Below are 26152 nucleotides of genomic sequence, written 5' to 3' on the forward strand. Positions count from 1 at the left end.
AGGCTGAGACACATATCGCCATTACCATCGCTGATGGAGTTAAGTAGGCAATGTGCTCTTAGGCAGTTTTAAAGCTCCTAATTTTCCAGTTACATTCCCCAGTTTGAAGACAATGAACGCTTTTCTTCAGTCTGATCAGTAGCAAGAGTCCCCAGCCTGCTGCGGTCCCAGGTGTCTTTGCTGTGAAGGGGGACAGAGACGGCGAATTCAGAGTGATGACTGGCGGTTTTGGTGCTTGTCTTGGCTGTTCGAAATTTAAGCACTGAGGATGTTCAGCGATGCCATCTAGGCGGCTCGGGAAAGTTTCACTGAGGAAAGAAGCTCCAGCGGGATTTCCCTTTATGTAAAATGGTACCAAGATCTCTCATGAGAGACGATCAGATAGACAGGACAAGAGTTCACCCCAAACCAGGAGCTGACAGAGCCCACAGGTGGAAAGAAAGGAGGGAAATGACGCTGGCCTATGGTGTGGCTCACGGTCTTCCAAGCAGTCAATGCAGCTCCTGCCTTTCTTACAGAACTTAAATAGCCCATGTAAGGGATAATCTCTGGAAGAGGCAAGCGCAGCATTTTGATCATCCCATAACGAGGGATCTTCCCTTTCTTTTGTCAGCCTTCTTATTCTCTCAAGAAAACAAGAAATGCCATTTTTGCTGCTTCTGATGCATGGTGCTCGCGGGTGGACTAGGCACTCTCAGAGTGCAGGATGCTCACATTGCACCACACATCGCAGGCATCAGAACTAGCAGAATAGTTGCATAAAAGCTGCAGCTGAAGAGAATTCCTGGCACCTTCCCGCTGGGATATGGGCCGGCTCCATCTGCAGCCCGGAATGGTGGCGGGTCCCGGTTGCAGCGGTGGTGCCTGTGCCGAGCACCAGCCCCGGGCCGGGGGGTCCCCTCCCACTGCAGCCCAGGCGATGCCCTGACAAAGAAGTGGGTGAAGGAGACGGGGAAAGGGGACCCCAGGACGGGACTGGAAATGCAAAACCAGAATTCAAATGTGTCTGAAAAGAGCAAAAGCCTTTGTACATCAACGTAAGTCGTTCACAAGCGTGTGACAGGAAAGGAGGGCTTCCGCTGACTGTGAAATGTTAAATTCAAAGATGACACTCACGGTACAAAATGAGACATAAATAGCTGAACTATTTCCATGTAAGAGCAAACGTTGTCGTGGTGGAAATGATACAGTATTGGCTCGTGTTTGTATGTTAAATTCCTAGTATTTTGGGATGAGAAGCAAATGTGGGACTTAACACTAATTATAATTTCCTTTTTAATTAACAGAGGTCCTTCTCCAGGATGTTACAACTGAGACTGCAGTTCACCTGCTGGGTTTTGGCTCGCACGTTTGGCATCTAAGATGCTTCACGGCCTTATTCTGGCAAAAAGGTAACGTACTCTGCAAACCCAGGCAGTCTCAGCTCCGCGCCTGAGCCACGTAGCCAGGTTTTGCATTAACTGCCACCCTATTGCCAAGCTCCCACCTACTTACAGAAACGGAGTAAACGGGGGAATGCCGTGATACCAATGCGACCACCCGATAAAGGCCAGTAGTGAAACTGTGGTAAGCTCAGAAGCCGATGATTTGCAGAAACAGGCATCCTAGAAACAGACTTCTTCTAATGCATCGTTAGTTAAGATTACAATTTTCCCACAAGGAATGTTATGTTCTCAGATAATGAGCAACAAATCTTCCACAGCTCAGGAAAATAAATTTTTAAAGGTTTGTGGGGTTTTTTTTGTTTGTTTGGTTGGTTTGGAGTTTTTTTTGTTTGTTCTGGTTTTTTTTTTGGAATCTTTTAACACAAATACTTGCAGTCCTGTATGATGCGAGGTTATATACAAGGCAACACATATCAACAGCCATTCTTGAAGCTGTAACTTTCTACGGTTGTTCCCTCACAGTTCCCACGAGCAACAGATATTTGTCTTGACGGGATAGTTTCTTGTATAAATTTCAATAAAAAACACTGGTGTTGAAAGCAGCTGCATTCTGAGCATCTGCACTTATTTTTATCGTGACTGGAACGGGGCCAACCTGTACTTGGCATTTCAATGAAATCAGGAATTCCTACACAGAACACAATATAAAAGCATCTTGGATTCTGACTGATGGTTTTTTAATCATGGGCCCTCCTGGTTAAGCAATGAGGTGCATCACTGTTTTAATTTCCAGGAAGCAGTGGGAGGGTTGGATGACCTCACTCATCATTAATTTCTACGACATCCTTTCAAAAAGTATCACTCTTCCTATGCCAAGGACTATGCGCAGCAAGGGAGTAGAGTAGCTGTGATGCTGGGAATCCAATTAAAAGAACACAAACCCCTGGAGCTGCAACTTCTCCAATTATTTTATTGCCATAAAGAAATCTGACCAGAAATAAGGTGCTTCTCCCAAACTTCTTATTCCTAAAGGACAAGATACCAAGCCCTGGGAGATGGGGGAAGACTCACTCTCCTTTTTTCTCTCCCTCCGTTCTCCAGTATAAGCTCTGCTTGAGTTTGCTCATTCGATCAGCTCCTTTTGCAGGTTAGAGCCTTCCCCCTGCCAAGGCTCCTCTCCGTCGCAGGCTGCCCCACGCAGCGCAGGAGCCCTGCGGCTCCCCATGAAGCTCCCCCTCCAGTAAGCTGCTAACTTTTATTTCTAAGAACACTCCGAGGCTGCCTCTCCACCCTCTCCCATCTGGATTGCTGACTGGCTGCCAGAAGAGTCAGCAGTATTCAAAGCAGAGCAGAGCCTCCAGAGGCAAGGTCCTGTTTTTCCGCAGAGCAGGTATTTGACGTCTTTCGCTTTGTTTCGGAAGCCCCAGGAGAGCAGGAAGGAAGCAGGGAACCGGCAAGTATGTGCTTATTTTTTCTTGCTTGGCACCAGTATAAATTTTCTCGAGGTAAGACAGATTATGGCTGTTTACATATCCGCACCAACAACCCCCACGAGGCAGCGATGGATAGAGGTGGGCACAGGTCAGATGTATATTCTCTTGTTAACACCGTCTCCTTCTTGATATCGCACATTCAGTTATGCTGACGGGAGGTAATGCAGCGCTGCGCTGAGACACCCCAAGAGAGCTCTGACGGAGCAGGAGGTGAAGCAGCCCGGGCAGAGGGTCACACTCGCACATCTCGAGGCTCCTGCTAGCTCAGCTGCCTTCATGATGCTGAACGCGGCGGCTGCAGACACGGCTCTGTGCTCACAGGAACTTCAGGGATTCCCGGGCTGGCTTGCACGGTGGCCTGATCCGACCTGGACCATTAAGCCATTGGTCTTTCTCTAATTTACCACTGATCTGCACACAGCAGTGCCTGGTGATTCGTGCCTACAACCAGCATCCAGCGATGTGAGAATAAAGAGATAGTGCCCTATCTTTCTTTTGGTAAAAATTCCTCTCAGAAGCCTAGGCAATGAGAACAGATTTTCTGTGCTTTAGTGACAAAGCTAGTATAGTTTATCTAAATATTGCTGATGTACTTTTCCATCAAGCAAATAGCTAATCTCATACGTTTTTAAGACTTCTTCAGTGGGAGAGAAGGAATACTTTTGCTGGTGGATGCATTTTATTGATTCACAGTTACTTGTGTGCTTGGGACAGAGTGCGATTGCTTGGCATCAGCAGTATTGATCCAGCAAGGGAGCGGCTGGTATTTCCTTAAACTGTTCGGATGCCCGGTTTACTGAGCGGGGAATTCCCTGCAGCCAAGTCTTGCTAATTTTAGCCTTTCCGTTCGCCAGAAGATTTTTGAGTGAAATGCAGAGCCAGGCAGCTATCAGCAACATCAGCTTTGCTAATTTCCATCCCAGTGCTCTGTCTCTGAACAGTAAGAGAGAGATTTGCAAAGACCTCAAGCTAAAGAGCTCTGAATCACACACCACTGCAATCATCGTCCTATTAATCATTACAGACACATGCAGCTCTTCTCAATCAGCAAATATTGATGAATAACCCAAGATGACTAATCAACATTCACATCCATGGACGCGCGTACACACAACGATGCCCTGACACATTAGCCATCTGGTTCCCCCGAAGACCTCGGCGGCAGCAGAGGGGGCCAGGCTCCAGAGCAATGCAGACACCGCACAGTCCTGGCTTCTGCAGATGGAGGCTGGGGAGTTCATTTACCTTCCTTCCACGTGAAGGAACAGAATTTGTAAAATTTATTAGGCATATCCTTGCCAAAAGTCCACTATTCTAAGCCTCCTGGGAAAGATTCATCAGCTTCTCCTTTTCACGCGGTCTTTACAGCAAAAGTGCATTACAAATAAACCCCAGTAAAACCCACATTAGCTTAACGGTGGTTCATGTTTGGAACCTGTCATTCAAACCCTTTTGTCCAGGGATGCTTTGAAATCTCCCTGGAAAGAGAGACTTGTACAGCCCACCCAAACCCTGCAGAAAGCTCAGAGAGTACAACACGAAGACGCCCTTTTCCCAGCGGCTGGCTACGCTTCCCTAGAGAGCACAGACACCCTCCCTGCACTTCTCACGGCTGTTACGGACACAGACGCAAGGCAAGGAATGGGAGAGGTAGAAGCAGCAAAGCTTTCCAGGAACCACGAGGACCCAGCAGTCATTCAAACAATGCCAGAAAACCAACCAACCAAGCAGCCAACCAACCCGAAGCCAGACGAGGAGGTCCTTCCCACCCCAGCTGGTCGTAGGTAACAGGAAAGAAAGCACTCACCTCCCTGTTTACTTCTGTCAAGATAGATTGAAACCCTTCGGGCCAGACCTGTGAGAAGACAGGGATTAAGGGCTTGACGCTAAAGGTAAGTTGGTCAGCCAGAGCAAAAATAAATCTTAAAAAAGGATTAGAAAAAGCAACTCAAATTAAAGGAAAGAACATAAAAGAGAAGCAGAAGCACCAAGAGCAGCACATGCCTCCTTCCAGAGAGCAGGCACTAGTTCAATCACAGCGTTCCCTGGGAAGCCATCAACGGTGGCACTTGTCATGTGTGAAGCGAGTATTCTGGCTGGCTGACAACAGCACAGATTTGACATTTCTTCTTGAACAAGGAGACTATCTTTTGCATGATCTGGTCCCTGTTCTGAAGTAAAACGCATCAGGAAGTGACAGACGGAAATCCAAATAACTCATGGCATCTGTACAAATCAAACCAAGCACAGAACAGGAGGCTTCTGCCATGGAAGGTCTGGGCTCCTCGCAGCGAGGGCGGCTGTGCTGGTATAGCTAACCAGGGATAAGGGACAGCTAACCAGCACGGAGAGAGTGCAGACAGCTCACGGGTGCTCCCTTGAAACAGCCCTTAAGTTAGCCGCAGACACAGACTAGTTTCTAGCCACTAGGCAGTAAGTCAGCAATCGGGGAAGTGAGAGGCACCTTGGAACAACCCTGGAAAATCTTGCACAGGGAGCTCCAGGCATTCAGGAAGAGACCGGGCTGAGCCCTTCGGTTCTCCCCTGGCACCCCTTTAGAAGTGATATACTGGTTCTCTTTGCTGAACTGGAGAAGGGAAAACAACGCAGGCATCTGCAGAGAGCACACAAAGAGCTGGGGAGGGACCAGCTGAGCAAACGGCATCTGGTAATTGTGAAGCAGCTTGTTACACTTCTGTATTTTTCCAAATTTCAGAACTGTACTGCTTTAAAGGGCAAAGCCATTCTGACCGGGGCATCGTGACTTGTTTCCCTTTGCCGCAAAGAAACCATACAAAACACAGCAGTTTTGTTCAGAAGCACGAGCACGGCCACTTGTCGTAAGAGACAGCCGGAGAGCTGCGCGACCCAGCCTGCCCGGCAGCGCAAATTCAGAGCGGCTCCAAACCGAGCCCTCGTGCCAACACCAGGTGATGGGTCCCTGTGCTGCTCTGCAAGCTCACACCGCTCACACAACCCGCAGCCTTCAAACACCCTTTTCTATAGAAATTGCTAGAATTCCCAAAGCTTCCTGCTGTGAAATCACAGCTTCAGAGCATGTCAGGTTTATGTTCTTCCTATGCTGCTGAATAGAAAATGCTTAGTTTTTCCTACATCTTTTGAAACACTAGGCTATTAACAACAGGGATTCTGCCTTTTTCTCAGCCCCCTCCATCTCTCATGCTGGAGATTCCCAGTCACTGCCTTACGCTAGAGCACCTGGTACCGACGCTTCTTTAAACACCCTGATTTTGATTGAAAGAGACTTTCTTGGTGCATCATGAGTGCTGATGTAAACAAGATCAAAATCAACAAATCTTACATAGAAAAAAGAGGGTACACACACAGCAGTTTGCCAGTGTTTTAATTAAGACTCACCCACCTGAGTCTCAAGTCAACTATTAAGTGCAATGAACTGGGGCTAGGTTTAACACACTAACTTGGCTGTATCCGCTCATTTCTCGTACATTGGGCTGCACAACACAAACGAGTCCTTTACAGAGTATAAAAGTTTAAGTTCTGTGCCTCTCTCTGGTCTGTTCCCCCCTCTCAAGCAGCCCCTGAGCATGTTATTGGTGACCTCCTATTACTTTGACAACCCAGGGATGCTCTTCAAGCTTCCAAAGGACATATTTAGGTATTACATACTCCTCCCTCCTTTTGTAAGTGGGAAAACCGCCTAGAAAAAAGTCAGTATTCTGGTTGCTGTCAAGACGACTATTAAATTCAGAGATGAGTATGACACGGGGGAGAAGAGTGGGAGAAGAGGGAAGGAAATCAATACTAGGAGCAAACAAACTCCAGTAAAACTCCTGAGCTCTGCAGCTTCAAAGATGCATCTTCAGTTTTATGAGCCAGTGCTGGACCACAACTATGGTTGTGGTAGGAAAAGATAACTGTTCAGGAGAGTCTCATTTCCACGGGGACTTGATCCACGTAGCTCTTTTGAAGTGACTACATTTATTTCTCTCTCCACAAAGAAATCTGTCCTTCTCTTCTCCTGAACCTAGTTCTATTGCTCCAAAAGGTGAAAGGCAAAGAAAACAGGACCCAGACTTCCTAAGACTATGCAGGGAAGAAAAAGGCAAAAAAAAGATCTTAAAGAGAACAGACTTAAAAGTTTTAACACTCCTGTTTTGGCAGGCATAACCATTCAACTCTTATAGCTAAATCAGCTCTCGCCTCAGCTCTTAACCTACTGTGCAATGTCAAACATCGATGCTAACAATCCTTTCTGCTGTATTAAAGGCCTGTAGAGAGTAAGGTACGACCAGCAAATGCTACGCCTTGATAAGGTGCACGTAGAAAGCAAGGCAGGAAAACGGAATTAGCCTGAAGGAGGAGTTCAGTCGGCGTCTGTCAGCATTCCCCCTGAACACGACTGACGATGCAGCACGAAGCCGATGAGCAGAGCAGAACTCCCACTTGTTTGGGCGAGTCCGTTACCAGCACCAAGGAAGCAAGATCCTGAACCCAGGGATGGTAAACATTAACCAACATCCTTCAGGAAAGCTGGTGTTGACAAGAAAGAAACACCGACCAACCGAATGACACTACAAAGGGCAACTTGAGATGACTACCGGACACGTTCCTCTCCGCCCAAGGAGATCCAGGCCTTTCACCACGCGGTGCATTCCCACTGTTTTCCTCCTGCTTTTACTGACATCTCTGCAAAGAGCAGGTTTTGACCATGGCCATTTTCACAGTATGCTGCAAACTTCCAGCAGCTTATAATCAGTTTTGTGCACATACCGCAGAGAGGCACAGAGCCTAAAGTTACCTCAAATACAGTTCCTCTTTCCTAAAACACCAGAGATGAACCCTGAGGTGTTAAGGAAAACATAGCAGAGACAAGCTCAACAAGGCAGCACCAGTAAAATCCAATGAATAGCTAAAAGAGCTGTGTCAGGCTCCTGCGATGAACCACACAAACTCAGAAATGAGAACTGTCAGCTTTTAAGGTCAGGATGAGTTATGATGGTCATCTCATCTGACCTCCTGCACAGCAGAAGCCAGGGAGCCTCACCCAGCAATTCCTGCATCAATCCCACGAGTGCTGATTGAACTACTGCACATTTAGAAAAACTTGTAGCCTTGATTAGAAATATTTAAGTGACAGCGAACCACCATCAGAGCATTAGTACATTACCAGGTCTCGGGAGGACGAAATGTCCACCTCCTTTAATGTCCTAAAACAGACTTCAGGGTTACTCAAACCGGTCTTCTGGCTTCATCCTGTGTACGGCTGGACGCCAGCGCTCCTTTCTACATCGTTTGCTATCCAACTTTTCTAACATTCAAAGCAGGTCAGTGTCTAACTGTGCTGTCCTTCTGCACGTGACAGATTTAGATTGCATATTCTCTTGCCACCTCCTGACCCACAATAAACAGCAAAGAATAATTGCCACAATTTCAGCTCAGGCTAAAGGAGGTCACAGGTGCAACATGCAAAGCTGTGCAAAGGCTGAGCAGCCCATCAGGAGGAAAGAGGCAATATGTGAGCTACTGTCCCACCCAAAGGGGAAGAATAACCTCCTGCCATGCTGAACATGGAGCCAGGCAGCGCCCAGTTCCACCGTTGCTCTACAGTTCTCTCCTTAGGAAGGCAGTTAAGAGGAACACTTGGACAAGACAGCTGCTGTGAAGCTTGTGGAAGACAAGGACTTTGTACCCTTCTGCTCCCCAGCAAGAGGCTGCTCTGTTTGATCTTCAGGCTGTGTGTGAGGTTGCTGTTTTGGGCTTTCGGTTTTATTGGTTTGTTTTGTGAGAACTGGAAAAGTAATTCCTCACCAAGGCCTGGCAAAAGGCCATTCCAGAAGGCAGAGACTGTTGAACAAGGATGTTACTGATGGCTGAAGTTGAGAAACCCATTTTATTCTCCCCATCCCTAGAAAAAACCCTACCATCACAAACTATTTTTAACCCCCCCAACAAAACTTAGTGGGAGCCCACCTCGTGTAGTTGGCAGCATGTCTGACAGCCCCTGCCAGGCAGTTACCATCTCTGGGTTCTTTTCCAGGTCTGCAAAGTTCTTCCACACTCTGATGGCACCATCATCTTGGGGAGCACAGAAAAAGAGAACACAATGCAACGTCACTGCTGATGCAACTCTCATGATTACTTGTGTGCAACAAAGGAAGACGACGAAGCGGAACTGTAGTCATACAAACTCCAAAACTGAGAGTGTCACTTGAACTTATTCCTTTTTATTAGCGTTATTTTTCCTCTTTAATCTTACATCTGTAAAACCTACAGCATTGTTCTACTGGGAACTGTTCTGGAAGAGCTTTTTTCCTTCCCTCGAATAACACCTGACATTAGATGTCGCTCCGTTTCTTTGACCCATTCATTTCCTCTAGGACTTGTCTCTGTCCTCCTTGCTATCGGTGCCGAGAGCCACAGAAGTACCCTACTAAATACAAAATACAACCCCTCAGAAGAAGCTGCATCAAAGCCCAGCCCATCAGCAGCAAATCTTTCAAGAACATCATGTATTTTTTCCATTTGTTCCCCATCTGTGAACTTCTGTGCTAAGAATCAATAAATTGAAAGGAAAATGTCCTAAAGGCCCTCTCAGCTCCTCTTCCACCTCTCTTAATTATACCCAACCTGTACAGTTCAGCATGAAGTTTGAAAAGCTATTGAAAACACTTAGATTGACAGGTTTGGAATGGTTCCTCAGGAGAGAAGCAGATCTTACTCACAGCTTTACAGACCAATGAATGGGAAAGAGCTCTTCATGCTACCTTCCGTGATGCAACAGGGCATTCTAGAGAACCGTTTCCCCTGGGCGAGATACATGGACTAGAGAGAAACTCAGAACTGTTTGAGAAGTTTAGTGCTTAAAATAAGCCCTGACTGCTCTAGACTTAAAACAGCACAAGTAAGAGAATTTGATTTCTTATACTTCGATTGCGGCACGATTTCCTTTTCAGCTCTGGACAGCTGCTTTTAACCAACCGAAATCACGTTGCCCGAGGCATTGTACAGGAGGAGCTTACAAGCAACTTGCAATGACAGGTAAAGACTCGGAATGATGTAACGAATAAAGCTGTGATGGGAAATGGTTTCAGCAAGCATTTGACTTGTTAGTCATTTGAAAATCTTTGCAGCACCTACTTAAACAGTGAAGAGATTTCAGTGCTGCCAAAAACAACTTTCAGTTTGATCCTGGAAATCCTCCTCAGCTGAGACCAGGCAGGCAAGCCACAGGCGAGGGAAGGGTCAGCTTGGGCCAAATTCATAGAGGGGAGAGCAAGAGGACCAGAACAGCCCACATGGACTTGAGTTCTGTGAAGGCCCCCAAGTCCTGCTCTCATACGTGGGAAACTGTGTTATTTACCTGTGGCAGTCAGCAGCAAGGAGCAGTCCTGTCCATTCAGGTACTCCATTGCTGTGATCCTGGTGTATCGAGGGTTCCCGTTGTGGAAATAGTCCAGCTTTTCCCCTTTCTCCCAGTCCCAAAAACTGGGGGAGGAAAAAAATATCAAGTCAGTTCTTGGTTATCTGTGCAAGCTGTAAAGAGATCTACTCATTACAGCAAAACTAAAAATTATATACACTGGATACCGATTTAATTTGGTTTTCTCCTTTGGTATTCAGCAGCGTATTATTAATAATGTACGTCACCCTTCTGTGAAAGAAATAGGATAAAAGCCCAATTGTAAGTAACTATTACAAATCTGTCAGGATTCACTTGCAGCCCTCTAACCCAGCACCTCCCGTAGGAAAGGACTCAGTGCAATGCTTACAACTACGGCACTGAACTCCGGGAGGACCCTGCCCTGTCTCCCTGCCCTGAAAGAGGGAAGGAAGGCCATGGAGGGGAGTGGGGAAAAGAAAAAAGGAACAACATATGGCAGTGCTACCCCACGATAATCCATACGCAATCTTTGACGTGCCACTCTGAACTCGTCCGCACGTGCTGCGCGGTGGCAGGGCAGCGGGTGCTTCAGAGACTGGGGAAACTCTTACCAGATGCTGTCTTTGTCAGCTACGGCGATGCAGGGCGTGAACGGGTGGAACTTCACCACGGAGGGCACGCCGGGGTTTCTGTTGAGGAAGATCTGATCATCCAGCCGGGAAATACCTGGGGGGGGACAGAGGCAGCCACGGCTCAGTGCCTGGGAACATCCCGCCCGAGGAACGGGGCTCGGACCCCCCCAGCTTCCCAGTGCCACGTGTCACCACTCTCCTCCTCCTCTTCTCACCAACAGACCCCCCAACGCTCTCCTCCTCCAAGAACCTTCTCAGACCCCAGCTATCCGACAGTCTCGACTCCTCAGGCTGATTGTCGCACCTCGTCAGGTACAAACTAAACACCGTGGTGACAAATCAGGGGGTCCTGTGCTTCGGTAACTGAAGAGAACACAGCAAGCAAGCACAACCAAGCCCAGAGAAGTGCCAGTTTGTGTTGATGGAAAAGTCATTATTATTTTTTCAAAATAAAAAAAATGAAAATGCTTTTTTTCAACTTAAAACACAGTATTCCATTTTAGCTTGTGGATTATTTATTTAACCTTCCATTTCAGCTCTTTTAAATTTTCAGTTAATTTGCAAATAAAAAATGTATTTTCCAAGGAGACATTAAAATGATGGTTAAAGACCTTTCCCATCTTTTCTTCGGAACAGTTTGCTCTTCACAGTTTTGGTACCCCTGACACTGCAATTTTTTGGCACAGTATGAATTCATCACACAAAACCGTAAGCCCAGGAGACATTTACCCAGTTCTAGTTTGTTTTAGAATGCATCCATTTAATCTAATTTTCATTAAAAGATTGTTAGTCTATTTTAATTCTTTTTAATATTTCACATTTTCTTTTTTTTAATGAATACTGGCATTTTAGTCGCTCAGGTCAAGCAACCAAATATGAACACTGCCTAGAAAAAGATTTAACTTCTTCAGGCAAGCATGAAAAATCCCCTTTGTATTCAAAAAGATCTCCCAAGTCATCTCCCGAGCTCCAGTTTAATTTCTGTATTATTCTGGTTTATGATATTGTGCAGCTTCACAACACTAAGCTACCCCATTGTACTGACTCGAGCCCAGCAAACCTCCAGACAACGAGGTACACGCAGGAGCTGAGCCTTGGGCAGTTCTTCATTCAGCAAATGATTATTTCCAACTCTGCATGCCTCAGCGAGCATCCCAGGAGGGGAACACCACCCACCCGTAGGGCTCTGCCCCGGAACGCTGCTGGGAGGACGCCATGAGAAGAGCTGCCGTAAACGCTGCTCCCCAGCCTCTGCCGTTCAAGGCGCACAAGCAGGAATAATTTAAGTATGCAAATTCTGAGGGCACTTCATTGGGTTCCACGGTATTCGAATGAATTCCTGTGCTAAAAGAATTCTAGCCCAACCACTGCCTCGTAGAGGCCTAAAGAGTCTCAATAAAAGCAGTATCTGCTTTCTGGAGAGTACACACTCATGAAACATGAACCTGAGGCATGTTAGAGGGAAACGTGTAAGCACACATAAAGCTGTACATACAAGTAGTAAGGAGTAAGCAATCATGTACAGAGCTCAGCAGAGCAGGGAACGTGAAAGACATCGCTGAGATGTCTTCTGAGCACGTGGAGGACACATCCAGCAGATCGACAGGGCTCGTTTGCCACGACCGGCCGTCCAAACGGTGTCTGACACACGTCAAACACTGCCGGAGCCTTCTCGGCCAGACCGCGGCTCTGAAGTTTATCCTACAATACTCTTCTATCCCTTTAAAAACATAACCTACAGTATCCATCCGAACTTTAACAGGACAGGGAGGAAAAGCCCAAATGGTAAATCAATACCATCTGTTAAGGGCCTCTGCATTATCGATTTCATGCCGGCTGCTCTGGCTCTTGCGGAGGTGCCGGCTGTGATCGGGTACATGGCTGAAGAGCTCAGCTGCTGCCCGTCAGCTGAGAGGGCTCGGGCGCCAACACTTGCATTGAAAATTGGGTGCTCTGTCAATTCTTATAAGTGGGGAAGACTGCTTTCATGGCAAGCTCTCTCCTCCTTCAAAGAAGTCATTGCTCTTAGGCTGCTCCACTCCGGCGCTGGCCTCACAGGTCAGCCAGCCCGGGGCCACGCTCCGGCTGAGCACTCCCCCTGTGACCGACCACCCCATTCTCTAACACGGCGCTGGAGTTAAGTTTTCGAAGGGGAAGGCAGACATTCGACATCCGAAGTGGTCACTCCCCTGATCTGGCGTACAAAACCAGCAACTGAGAAGGGAAAGGCGAGTCACTACTAGCGAAACGCCCTGCAGCAGGATGAGGTCCTATCGCCTCGCCTGCACGTGGGAGGGAGCGCAGGCACCTTTCCAATTTGAGGGTCAGCATGGGGTCATTATTAATCGGGGTTTTACAGTTCAGCGTCCTGACTAAGCGCAGCGCTCGGAGCGCGAGGAAGCCGCCTGCAGCGTGGGCAAGAGGGAAATCACTCACCCTTCTGGATGATCTTCTGGGCTTGCTTCCTGACACGAGCGTTGCGCAGAAACCGCCACTCTCTCTCCTTGCGAATCTGGCTCTCCAGGTCGTGCTCTTCTGGGATCTTTCAGTGTATCAGCGTATTCACAACACAAAACAACAGTAACCATCAAAACTCTGTGAATTACCATTGTGACACATGCTCACACACATGCATGTCAGACTAAAGACAAATTCTTTAGGGTCTCCAGCTTCAGGCAGCAAACGGAGGAGCTCATGGGACATCATGTCATTAAATACTTGAGCATCTTTCTGACTAAATCTTGCCCATCATCTGTAATCTCTTCCCACTTCCTTTTGCTGTCCTATATTTTGTCTTGTCTTTAAGTTGCAGGCGTTTCTCCAAAGCGAACAACGTGGGGTTTCTGAAGAGCCAGGCACGTTCAGATCACCCATGGCTGTACCCCAGGCGACGGGTTGGTGAGGAACCTCTTCCTCCTGCACACCCAGTCACCGTAACTCCTTTCCTCCCTACACAACGCGAGCCCAATTTCAGTGAAATACAGATTACTCTGCTTAACACTTTTCAGCTGAAAAGCATCACGTAGCAATCTTGAGATTAAATAGAGAACACAGCTTTAATACAGACAGAAAGCTCAGAACACATTAAAATCTTGCTTTCATTGCTAATAGATGACTGCAGGCCAAAAAAGGCATTACTTTATTTTCGAATCCCTGAGATGCTCATGTTACCAAGATCTCATTTACTAGTAACGGCAACTGTTCCAGTTTCCCGTACCAGAATTGGTTGCAAGAAAATTATGCCCCCGTGTCATCTTGGTTTGATTACACACAAACTTCCACCTGAAATTGGAGACAGCAGTCTCTGGAGCAGTACCCAGCCACTCTGACCTATTTTATTATATTTATTCACACCCCATAGCTCCAGGCTTCGGCATCCTACCACGACTTTCCCGCAAAACCCGTCCTCTAGCCAGAAGGCCACTTCTGGATTCGGCACCAGCGCTACCGGCAGCTCCTTGAGAAGTCAAGGTACTGCGCCTAACGTCTGGCAGAGATCACGGGTGTTCACACCCTTAGTCAAGGTATGGGATCAAAAGGAATAAACCCGTATGATCTCATTCCCCAAAGCACTGCAGGAGTTACATATGATGTGTCTTTTATTTCAAGCTTAAAAAACTATCCAAGTCTAGTAACACCACTGCTCTAGAAACATCCTTGGATCAATTAAGGAGCTGAGTACAGGACTCTAGTCTAGCTTCTTTCGATGAAGGAAACGATGGCTGTTCCAAGAGGAGTAACTCTTGGAGAAGGCAGACAAAAAGGACAAAGTCCTTTCGCTCCTTCCCCATTCCCCACAAACACACACTTTTTTCCCTGAATAGGAAGGTACTTAAATCGTCTGTCACTATGATATATACTGTCTCCAAAATGCACTATCCTTTGGAAAACAACTATTACTGAGCTGAGTTTCTGCTTCTTTAAAATAAATAAAAAAAAAGAAACCCACCCTCCACCTTTCCTCCTGGCAAAAAAAGAAAAGCACTACTATTTCCATTGTTCAAGAATACAACATCTCTTAGAAAGGCAATGACAAATGACCAATAATGTAAAGCAATAAACAAACGTAAGATAAAATACATCAAAGGAGATTTGAGAGCTGAGAGATTACACCTACACCTTAATGAAAATCCAGCTTCTCTGGGAATAAATTAAAGTAAGACCTAAAAGACCAGGGGGAGGGAAGGGAACCAGCAGAATGGTAAATTCTCCTCCAGTTCACAGTTTAGGACTAAGGAATACTCAGTTATTCAGTTGAGCAAAGCACTCTTCATTCCAGCAGATAAAGAATATCAGATTAAAGGAGTTGCTGGGCTTTTCAGGTCTGAAGAAAAATAACTCTTCCAAGGAGGCTGAGCAGGCAGTTGTTTTATCATCTGATATCAGTAATAAAGATTCCTCCTATAACGAGGTCTCTCAGGGTATGATCCCTAGACACTATAGCATCAGTAGACCACATACAGCAAGACAAGCCTCAGACATGGCTGGAAGTACGCTTAGTGCAAGCGACTGTAGGACGAAATACTCTGATGAGAGGGAGACGGCGTGTGGGCTCCCAATCAACAGGAATAGCAATGCAGAAAGGCACATACCAAGCTCATCGAGACCAACAAGCACCCCTCCATCCATGCTACTCGGTGACTGCCCGTCCCCCCAAGCTCGCTAGGACAGCTTCTGCCTCGGCCACTGCTGAAGAGCAGTGAGTGGGTTTTGGTGGCAGAAATGGCCTTTCCATTCAAAACCCCACTCGCCTGGTGTGTCCTGAAGGCCACCTGCAAGCGGAGGAGCAGATGGCAAAAGGCACCGAGCAAGAAACCAAGACAGAAGTACGGCCAGCGCTGCCTAAAGCTTGTCACCGATGGGATGACAAATCTCTGGGGAAGTTCTGGCAGGCTGGCTTGTGAGAAATCTCCAATACCGCTCGTTGTGTTGAAACTGCGTATATTGATTGCTTTGGAGACAATAAATCGCCAAATGTCCAACCATCAAAGGTCCAACCACTGACAACCCAAAGCCCACACACACCTGAGATCCTTTCCGAAATCAGGTGAAGACCTGCACGATAAACGCAGCAAAAGCATAAGATGTTACTGTAAAAAGAGCACAACTCCTCCTCCCCAACAACGCCAAAGCATTTATTTTTGAAAACGCACATACAGAACCTTTTAAAACTGTAGGCAACTACACGCTTCTCGCGGGGTACCACCGACCCACCGGCGGACATCCCCGAGAGGCTGCAGCGGGCCAAGCTCGCTGATGGGAGCGTGCGTTCACGGAGAGCGGGCTGCTGCAGGGGCTTTCCCCGAGGCACCGAAGGCTGCAGGTGCTTGTCTCTACCCACCTGCGCCGGGCCCGGCACCTCCTCCTTCCCAGGCTGCCTGCAGGCAGGGCCCAGCCCCATCCCCTCAGGATTCACACACCGCACCGCCCTTCTCCTCACTGAAACCTCCTCCTCTTTTTGCACAGTCTCTGGAGCACGTTTACTGTCCTTTCAACTGTAGCATCCTGCTGCATCCTTGACTCCTGCATTCATACACAGGTCCTTAAAAAAGGAATTAAAATGGTTATTACCATTTCCTTAGGTAGAGAGTAAAGGCATCTTCACTGTCCACTGCTTAAGGCTTTCCTCTCCGCTGTCTGGGCAGAACTGACAGTGACAAAAATCCTTCTACATCTTGTTAGACGTGATCTCTGATTGCTTCAGCCATTCTGGAGACAACACTTGTGCTGGGCGATACAACAGCGACCTGTGCTATGCCAGGTCAGCAAAAGCGATTCACAGAAACCAAACACACCCTGCCTCTGCTACCGCACACAGCTCCTGCGGGCACCCCGCACTCCGGACAGGGCAGCAGGCAAAGCAGACTCCGTAGATGTGTCAGGAAAACATTCAGGAGAGGTTATTTCACTACCTCAGACCCCCAGCATGCTACTGAGATCCAATGCATGAGTGAGGCATCAACTGATGAGGGGAGAGAAGGGCCCTGCCTAGATTTTCCCGCATGGAATCCTATCTAATCAGTCGCTCTTTGTTTCAGTTCCCCTGTTTGCATCCGCGCTGCTGGTGTGCTGCTTGAATGCGACAAACCTGAAAGCTGGACACCATCCCCAGCAAAAGCCCTTCTTCCCCAGCAGAGCAAAGAACGGATGATGTCTTTTCCTGGCCTGTTCCACTTCGGGTGCCCGGGCATCTTCCTGCAGCACCCGTAAATTCACGTACGCTCTAGGGCGGCCTCTGCTTCCACAATCAGCTGTTTGCCAATCTTTGTCTTCCTCTTCTTCCTCTGAAGATGTGAGCAAAGGGGAGTCCCAGATGCTCGCCCAGAGGATCGCTGTGTTGTGAAGGGGTTATATCCATGTATCACTTTACGATGCAATCCAGCTCCTTGCAGTAGGAGAACACGAAGGGCATACGTTAAAGTCTTGGCTTTAGTACAGGTGACTCAACCAACCATATTCTCTGTGCCAAAGGCTCTGCAGACGGGGGATGTCATCACCTTGGAACTGGTAAGGGAGGTTCCTGCAAAGATGTTTCCGCCAGGATCTGTGTGTGTCCAAGATCTTCCCCCAGGTCCAGCTGGGATCGCAGCTGAAAATGCCCAAAATATACTCACTGAGCGCTACTTACTTCAGGTGGCTCCACTTCTGATCCAGACTCTGGGTCTCACCAGTCCCAGTGTTGTCATTAAGCTGATTGAGGCTGGTTGCAGTTTGGTGAATAGGCAAGTTAAAAAGAGAAAGTAACGGGGCCTGAGCCTGCATAGAAAGAAACCTGACACGATTCTGCGATACTGTAGGAGGGTCACGGAGCTTTGAGAGAAGAAAAACGGCAATAATGCAGAAAAATCCCTGTGGGTACTTCCAAAGTGTTATCAGAGAGTAAACATACAATACCCTTAATGAAATAAACTCTGTTGAACTCAACCTAACCTTAAAAAGTGTTGCAAATAACTGTAACCTAGCAGAGATACTCTATACTAGCTCAGTTAAGCACGACACAGGCGATTAGCGTACTTTTGCTTAAAAGGCAAGGTTTTGACTGACCGAGCAGAAGGAGGCAGAGCACGCAGGAAAAATGCAATCCTTTCCTCTCATGCCCACCCGCCCGTGGAACAGAGCTGTATGGATGATCTTGTCAGGAGGGAGCAATAATCTATGAAAATATGAACCCCACAGAACATGTCACGAGGGAACTCCTGGTGACAAACAAGCACGGGAGTACGTCAGGATGTGTGTGTAGCAGAGAGCCATGACCTCTAGCTCAGATGCTGCTGGCTGGAAAAGCAGAAAATATTATTCAAAAGAACTAACTATTGAGGCTCATCATTCATGCCTTTGTCTCCCTCCCAGCCAGCTCCCATTTAAGGCATCAGAAAGTCATTTTAGTAAACAACAGCCTGTTTTTGGCTGTTGCTCAGCTCTCCTCCAAGCAGAGCTCCCAGAGGTACGGGGGAGTCACAACCAGTGCTATATGAGGAGGATCATGACATGCCACTGATTCCTAACATCTCTGAGCTTCCACTCAGACAGAAACCAATTACGATTCCGAAACCTCCCACCAAGCAGTGTCATTTGAAAGCTAACGAAGTTTTTCTTCTTTAACACTTTGTCTCTCCCTCTCAACGTGGAAGTTGGCGTTTGGAGGGGAGCAGGGAAGACTCAGCAGACGGCTCCAGCCGTAAATACAGCTTTTCCCTGGTTAACGTTACTGCAGCAATTGCACGGAAGGCTCACTTCTCTACCAGGACTTTGAACAACAGCCAAGACACAGTGCCGAAGTTAAGGCAGGGATTTATCAGGAAGGATTTCTTATGTAATTCTCACCTTCCAGGATCCTTACCAGCTCCTGCCTGCATGTTCTGCCAGTCCTGGAAACAGCAGATGCTGGCTCCCGCTCTCCTTGACTCAGGGCTTCCTGACAGCTGGCACCAAGGTTTTCCTGCGCCTCTCAGTCCAAGACTGCCTGTGGTTCGCAGAACAGCCTCTTGCAAGAGTTTTCAGGAAGAGGAAAGACTTTTGTAGAGATCAGAGCTGGGGCAGGTATCTGTTTTTCCTGGCACACTGAGAATTCACAATGCAGTATTTTCTTTCTCCATTTATTTGATTAGATAATCAATAAATCAAATTCGCTATGATGGCTTGAAACTGAGCCAGTCATTTACACTGGAAATTAATCCCTCAATCTTTCCAGTGAAAGCACTCTCAGAGCAAGGTCTATGAAGCAAAACTAAATTCATAAATTAAATATGACTAAGATGCACTCACAGTCATTTTATGTTTATTCATTACAGGAATAGTTGTCTTGCCTTTCCCCGTTTATGATGGTAGGCAGCATCTCCAAATGAAGCATTGCAATTAAACATCAATGTCATCTTTTTCCATCAGTACTCGGTAGACTTTACTCTTTGCCTTTTTCATGAGGCTGAAGATCCCAAAAGACAGCAGCCACCAGCCAGGGCTGTTTGTTCCTTGCTGCTGCAGGAACAGCACTTCTAGGAAAGCAGGACTCTGCAGGAACTCAGCCAACACCCGAGTTACGGCTGGCCAGCCCTGCCTGATTACACAAGCAGCAATCAAGAAACGCCAAAGAGAGTTCTCCTAGAGTGACTTCTCCCTGTCCCTTGCACACACACCACCCACTCTGGTTACAAAGATACATATGAGTCCCTGTTAGTACAGCATAACATGCAAGTTTTTCTGCAGAAACCCTCTACTTGGCCTTTTAAAGCTGCTTTACAGAAGTGATGGGGAAATCAATTCTCTTCCTGCTTTTATTAGAAAACAGTTTTGTTTTGCTCAAATTTTACCTAAAACATTGCTCTTGAGGACAGTCCATGCTCAGAAAACTCAACCCCAGTCAGTGAGTATTTCCAAACGAAAACACTTAGGAAACTATTAAAAGAACCGTCACTGTCATACACGCTCCTACTCCTGCTACGCTAGTAGAAGCTGAAGAGACAGACCACTTGTGCTGGTTTTGGCTGGGGAAGAATTAATTTTCTTCACGGTAGCTAGTATGGGGCTGTGTTCTGGATCTGTGCTGGAAACAGCGTTGACAATACTGAGATGGTTTTGTCACTGCTGAGCAGCCTCAAGGCCTTTTCTGCTCCTCACCCCACCCCACCAGCGAGTGGGCTGGGGGTGCACAAGAAGTTGGGAGGGGACACAGCCGGGACAGCTGATCCCAGCCGACCAAAGGGATATTCCAGACCATAGGATGTCATGCTCAGCACATAAAGCTGGGGGAAGAAGGAGGAAGGGGGGGACACACATTCGGAGTGATGGCGTTTGTCTTCCCAAGTACCCATTCCGCGTGATGGAGCCCTGCTTTCCTGGAGAGGGCTGAACACCTGCCTGCCCGTGGAAGTAGTGAATGAATTCCTTGGTTTGCTTTGCTTGCCTGCACGGCTTTTGCTTTCCCTATTAAACTGTCTTTATTTCATCCCACGAGTTTTCTCACTTGTACCTTTCTGATTCTCTCCCCCATCCCACCTCGGGGGAGCGAGCGCGCGGCTGTGTGGGGCTGGGGTTAAACCACGACACCATCGCACGCGTGGGATGCACAGGGGTGTAGTCCGTGGCACCTTAATTCTCGTGCTGAGACACTGAACACTCTGGGACCCACTGGGGTGCAGGGGAGCCTTCAATTCCCATGACTCCCCCTCCCTGGCTTCTATGAATTAGTACAGGAATGCTCCACATTTTTTTCTTCCCTCCCCTAAAGTAATTTTCTCATTTTTATGCACATGAAGTACTAAACCCCTACACACAGCGCTCCCCATCTACACACTGAACCTGCCTTTGATTGGCTGTCTAGCGTGATTTATTTTATTAATAAAGACACCCCTCTTCACTGGGAAAAGCTTTCCTTAGAAAGTAGACAAATGTTTTTAATAAGAACTAAGAGATGGAACAACATCATCCTCCTCCTCCTCTTGTACTCTCTTCTGGATTTGAATCAAGACACCAAAACTCATCTTGATGAGAGAAAACCCTGGTTTAAAGCTTGACCAAGCAACCAAGCCCCACAGGCCAGATGTATGTCCTAATGAATTATTCTGTTAATGATATCAGAAGAAAGTTAATTTCCCTCGCAGCTGAGGAAGTGTCAGGCAATCACTTTACCATCTAGTCCTTCCTCCTGGTGGTTCTCTAAAGAAATCAGAGCTAGACAGAAACTGGCTGCCATGTAACTAGTTTTCTCATACTCTCAAACTTGGGGGCAATTACCTCACCTCATCACCAAACCATTTAACGTGCCTAAAGAGTGGAAGGAGCGGCGACGGATGGCTCGGTGGCAATTCTTGGATGAGACAGCACATAAAGTGTACAATTTCTTCATTATTAAGATTTAAATATCAGTGGTTACACATAAACATCCGTTGTGGAGTTGCTCAGGTAATGGTATTAATACAGACTGCGCATTATTATTCACAGAAATTGCAATATCTCCAAGAAATTCAGCTGGAAGTCCTGTTACAGTTTGTGCTGCTTGACTCCCAAGGTATCCGGAGGTTTGCCTTATCGTGTTTGCCTATAATAAGGCGAGATTTACTGCTTGTTTTTATTTCATACTTAAAATTGAAAGCTGATCTTTGGCTAAAAGATTCTGGGAATTTAACAATTTCTTTTTCCAGTCACTGACAGTCTTTGCCCATCTCTTAAGAGCTCTGGTTTGTTTTTTTCCTAGAACAAGGCTTCAGTGTATCTCTTGCTTCACATAAAACCAACTTAGTTACCAGAACACACTCACTTCTAAGGAGATCTCAATGGACATTTGTCATTACCACCTCCATTCCCTGCCATAATAGAACTTCTTTTTTTTAAAAACAACAACGATGCTTCCAAAGCTTCCCCCAGGCAGTCGTGCGGACGCCCAGTCACTATCACTTTCTCCTTTTTAAGTTAAAGGCATCTACCCAGGGTGCCCCTAAGCAGCGCACAGCTCTGAAGTCACACTCGAGTACAGAGTCAAGCCGAACTTCAAGCGGCAGGTACGTTCTGCTGCCACTGGGATTACGTGGTCGTCACTCAGGACAGCAGTCTCCACCATTTCTCTGCTTGTTTTAGCACCACCATAGCCAGAAAATTCAGCTAGAAGGTCAGAAAGAAAACAGCACCTCTCCTTCTCCAGCCTCTCGCAGCCCTTTCTGGAATAAAGGGCCTTCCTTACTCCATTTTTTAATACAAAAAATAAATTAATTTTTAATATAATACAATTTTAAATACACAGACAAGCAAAACGTTTACAATGGAACAACTCTGCAATGCAACCTGCAACTGTGTAAAACCAGTGGACCCCGAGCACCTACAGAACCTCTCCCCATTTTTACATTCTTTCTTGAACATGCCCCAGGGGCGCAGGGCTTTTGGTCTGGGTTCTCTCCCTAGCACTGTCCCGTCTGTCACTAACTCTTCTGCTCCCTCTGATGATTTCTTCCCTCTTACTTTACAAGCACAGTGGTCACGCAGCTCCCCAGAGCAGTATAACGCAAGTCAGTCCATTCCTTTCCCTCCCCAGACTAGAGAAAGCCCCTAGCCGATGCTCAGGACACCAGCACTTTTCCAGAGCTGCAGTGCCACGATTCAGAAAGCATGCACAGAGATAACGAAGTTATTACCTTCATGACTGGCTGAGCAAAATACTTCGCGCTCCAGTCACAAAACCCGGTCTGCACTGTGGCCGAAATGAAACTTTTGTGTCCAACGGTATCATCGGCGTCGTCAGTAGTCTGTGCAGAAAGAGAAGAGGATGTTAACCCACGTCCCTCCCATTCACGTGGGCAAGATGCATACACAGTAATACCCAGATTCAACAGAGCGCCAGGCAGAAAAAAACTCAAACACATTGCCAAGGACATGAAATTTTTCACATCTAGCTTTAAGATCACTGTTGTTACATTAAGTCTTTGGAAATGCGCAAATCCCCTCATCTGCACAGCACAAGACATAATCAGGCTGCCGTACAGATCAGGGCTGAAGCATCAGTGCATCATCAAAATGAAGTCCCAGGGTGAGCTTTCTCACGGTCTCCCAAGCATCTGGCTTGAGAAACAGTGGAGCAGTGAAGATGATTCAGGATAAAGCAGAGCCGGACCCTGCTTCAGATCAAGGGTATGTATGCATTGAGCATCTGTTACAAAGCACAAGACATCCAAAAAGAAAACAGAAAAACCACTCCATTCAACCAGGTCTCATCCATTTTTCCAGAAATAAGATCCAGGCTAGTGCTGCCATCCCCACGAGACGTGAAGGTGTTCCAGCTAAGGCTTCAACATTTTTTTGGTAGTCACACAGAAGAATTGACTCTCCATCTCCGGTAGCTTCTGTGAGACGACTCATTGAAAATTGGCATGTCTGCCTTTCTAAGTGAAGAGCAGTTACTTCTCAGCAGTCAGAACATCCGAAAGCTGTGCCATCCACTTGTCCTGCGGACTGCAATGCTCGCACCTCACCGCTTCAGGTGGGAGAATCCGTCCCTGCTACAGTACCAGGAGGGAGAAAGGGAGGGTCGATGTCCTCCCCATCGCGCTCTGGGCATTCGTACAGGCAGCAGAGCACACCTGCTGCCTTTGCAAGTTTCCTCTCATCCACAGAGCCAGAAAAATCCTGGAAATGCGCTGAAGCAGAGAGAGAGCGTAGACACAAAACTACTGCCAGAGGGCTGAACCCTGAGGAACACTGACCGTTGATAAGTACAGTCTCTATCTTCAAGCAACAGCCACAAGCATGTCCAAGTGTGCTTGGACTCAACCATACTCATCCAACATAACTCATCTGAAGTCATCTGAAGGTGACACTCAGAAGCCTTTGTGCATACTAAAATCTGACTGATTGCTCTACTTGGCACCACATCAGTCCTTCATGCTTCTGTAAATGGAAAAATGCCCAGTACCTGATGACTGTCTTCAGAATGTTAAAGTGTATGCAAAACCCTTCTTGGCTTGCTTGCATGCGAAAAGAGGACACACTGCCGTTCCTCCCCAGCGTCCTCCCAGCCCTTAACGGATCAGCTCTCTTCCAGCACAGCAACCTGTAACGAGCTTTGGTCTTCCTAGCAATAGTCTGGGCTCACATCCTCCCTTGTGCATAGCAAAGAGGGGCTGCCAAGCGTGGAGTGGGTCAGAACCGCTGGAAAGAAGGCGAATATTCTGGTGCAGGAGTACCTATCAGTCTCTCGAGAAGAATGACAGTTTGTATGTTAAAGGAAGAGGAATCTCCCCTTTTTCTTCTTCAGTTCCTGCTTTGCTGTGGTTGGAGAAAAAGCATTTGAGGGTCACAGATCTGACTCTGCGTTATCACTCAGGCAGACAAATGTTTATGAAAGAATAAACAATCAACTCTGATTAAACACTTCTTAGTAGCAGAAGTGAATAACGCCCTATCAAAAGCTATAAAACAAAATTTATCCTGAAGAAAAAAAAATGAATCCATTTTTATTTTACTGTTAGAGGAAGCCAGTCCGGAGTTAACAGCAGCTAGAAGCAAACGAGATCTGTAGAAATAAACCACAAAGAACAGAACGTGTAACAAAACCCCGTGGAGCGGGGAAGTAGTCAGGTCTGAAAGGCAAGTCTCTTTACCTGTTCCGGCCCTTTGTCAAACATTTTTCTTGTCCTGGGGAACTGGTGGGAGTGGGGAGTATACTGAACCCCCATGTTGCCGACATTGGCAGGTCTTACAGATGCGATGTCCCGACTGACAGGCTGTTTCGTCACGTCATTGGTCAGGCTGGAGCTGCTTGTACTAGGGGTTGGAGGTGACCCTCTAAAGATCAAAGAAGAGGGAAAGGATTTAGCTATCACTGGACGCGAGACTCTTGCCTGTGAATTACGTTACTTTTACTTTGTTTCTTTCTTGTAGATTTATACTTCACTGCTGTGCTTCCTCTACAAAAACGAAAGAACACAGTCCCCGCATCCCTTCCAAAAGACATACAAAGCCCAAACCAAGAGTGAACCTTGAGTGCGCCAACTCCAGACTGAGGGTAAGAAAAATCGACATTTTGGGAACCCGCAGGTCCAACAGTCACAGGCCCACAGGTCACACGTCTGACCTAAGGCACACCGACCAGCCGCTGTGTTCCAATGGGGGGACTGGAAGTCCTGCCAGCCCACAGAAAAGCATTTGAATTTACATGTAAACTGAGGTTTATTGTATTGCACAGTTACGTTATGCTATCAGAAAACACTAAGAAAACATCACTGCACAGTTCTGGGCCCTTCATTTCAACTGTGAATCTTACTGGTGCCCATCGATTCTGGGGCTGCTGGATCGACAGCCTGGTGTTTTTTCTTGGAGAGCAGGTTTTGGGAAATGCTCAAATTTTCAAATCCTAGCTTTGCCCATGCCATTATCTCAATTTCACTGCAGTTTAGGCATCACTTCTTGATCCATCAGATAACCCTGGCTTTTATCAGCTGAAAGTGCAGAAAATACAGATTAGACTTCAATGGGAAATTTGGATACAACACAGGTCAGGCCAGAGCGCACCAGGAAAGTCAGCAACAGTTAGCTCTTCCTTTCAGTTCATCTTTAGGTAATTACTGTGGCTTGTTACTCACTGTCCTAAAAAGAAAACCAGGAAGAAACTCCCCACCTTTTCCCAGAGCTTTTGTTTCTGAACACCTTATCAGTGCTAAAACAAGAAGCGATGGAGACCTCGGCAAGCTCGCTCTCTCTGATGCGGTTAACTGGGACGGCTGGTCGAGCGGTGACTGGCAGGGAGCACCTAAACCCGCTATGGCAAAAGTGCTAGAGAGCAGCGCTGGAGCTTACCCCACTTGGTGGATGTGCATGCCCTTGTTGGTGGGGCTGGCGGGGGCAGACTGAGTCAGCGAGGAGGTGTCGAGGATGCGCTGGGGGCGAGCATTCACGGTTGCCTGGAGAGAAAACACAGGAGAGTCCTGAACAGCCAAGACTGCAAAACACCAACCGCAGTTGTTTATTATCTAACACAATTGCACACCTGGGGTTAAATGAAGTTAAGCTCGCTATCAGTGTGCGTGTGGGTGTTTAAAAATGTATATGAAAAAAAGCCCCTCTGCAGTTCCCAACACATAAGATGATTTTACTACTTTTCTAGTCAGAAAACACTTACCAGAAAGTACCCTTCTGTTACTCGCAGGGAAATGGTTCTGACTGACACTTAAGCCTCTTCCCTGTATCAGTTGCAGCCTACGAACCGTACCAGCACTTTGAAACAAACTGGCCCTGGGCAGGCAGACAGCCCGGGGGTTCCCCTTCAGCAACCAGGCTTTCCCTCCCACCTCGCGACAC

General features: G+C 47.1%; 1 protein-coding gene across 2 annotated transcripts in view; it reads right to left on the reverse strand.

Moving 5' to 3' along the window:
* RPTOR (regulatory associated protein of MTOR complex 1) overlaps positions 1-26152 on the reverse strand; it is a 161088-nt gene that overhangs the window by 12221 nt on the left and 122715 nt on the right. For both annotated transcript variants that reach the window (XM_059828083.1, XM_059828082.1), the window contains 7 exons: positions 25652-25755; positions 24457-24640; positions 22495-22605; positions 13310-13415; positions 10853-10967; positions 10221-10345; positions 8831-8935 (listed from right to left, as the gene is read on the reverse strand). In XM_059828083.1, the coding sequence (XP_059684066.1) occupies positions 8831-8935; positions 10221-10345; positions 10853-10967; positions 13310-13415; positions 22495-22605; positions 24457-24640; positions 25652-25755 (850 nt within the window). The remainder of the gene's footprint in view (positions 1-8830; positions 8936-10220; positions 10346-10852; positions 10968-13309; positions 13416-22494; positions 22606-24456; positions 24641-25651; positions 25756-26152) is intronic.

This window comes from Gavia stellata, chromosome 22 (assembly GCF_030936135.1).
Source record: "Gavia stellata isolate bGavSte3 chromosome 22, bGavSte3.hap2, whole genome shotgun sequence".
In the NCBI taxonomy this organism is placed as follows: Eukaryota; Metazoa; Chordata; class Aves; order Gaviiformes; family Gaviidae; genus Gavia; species Gavia stellata.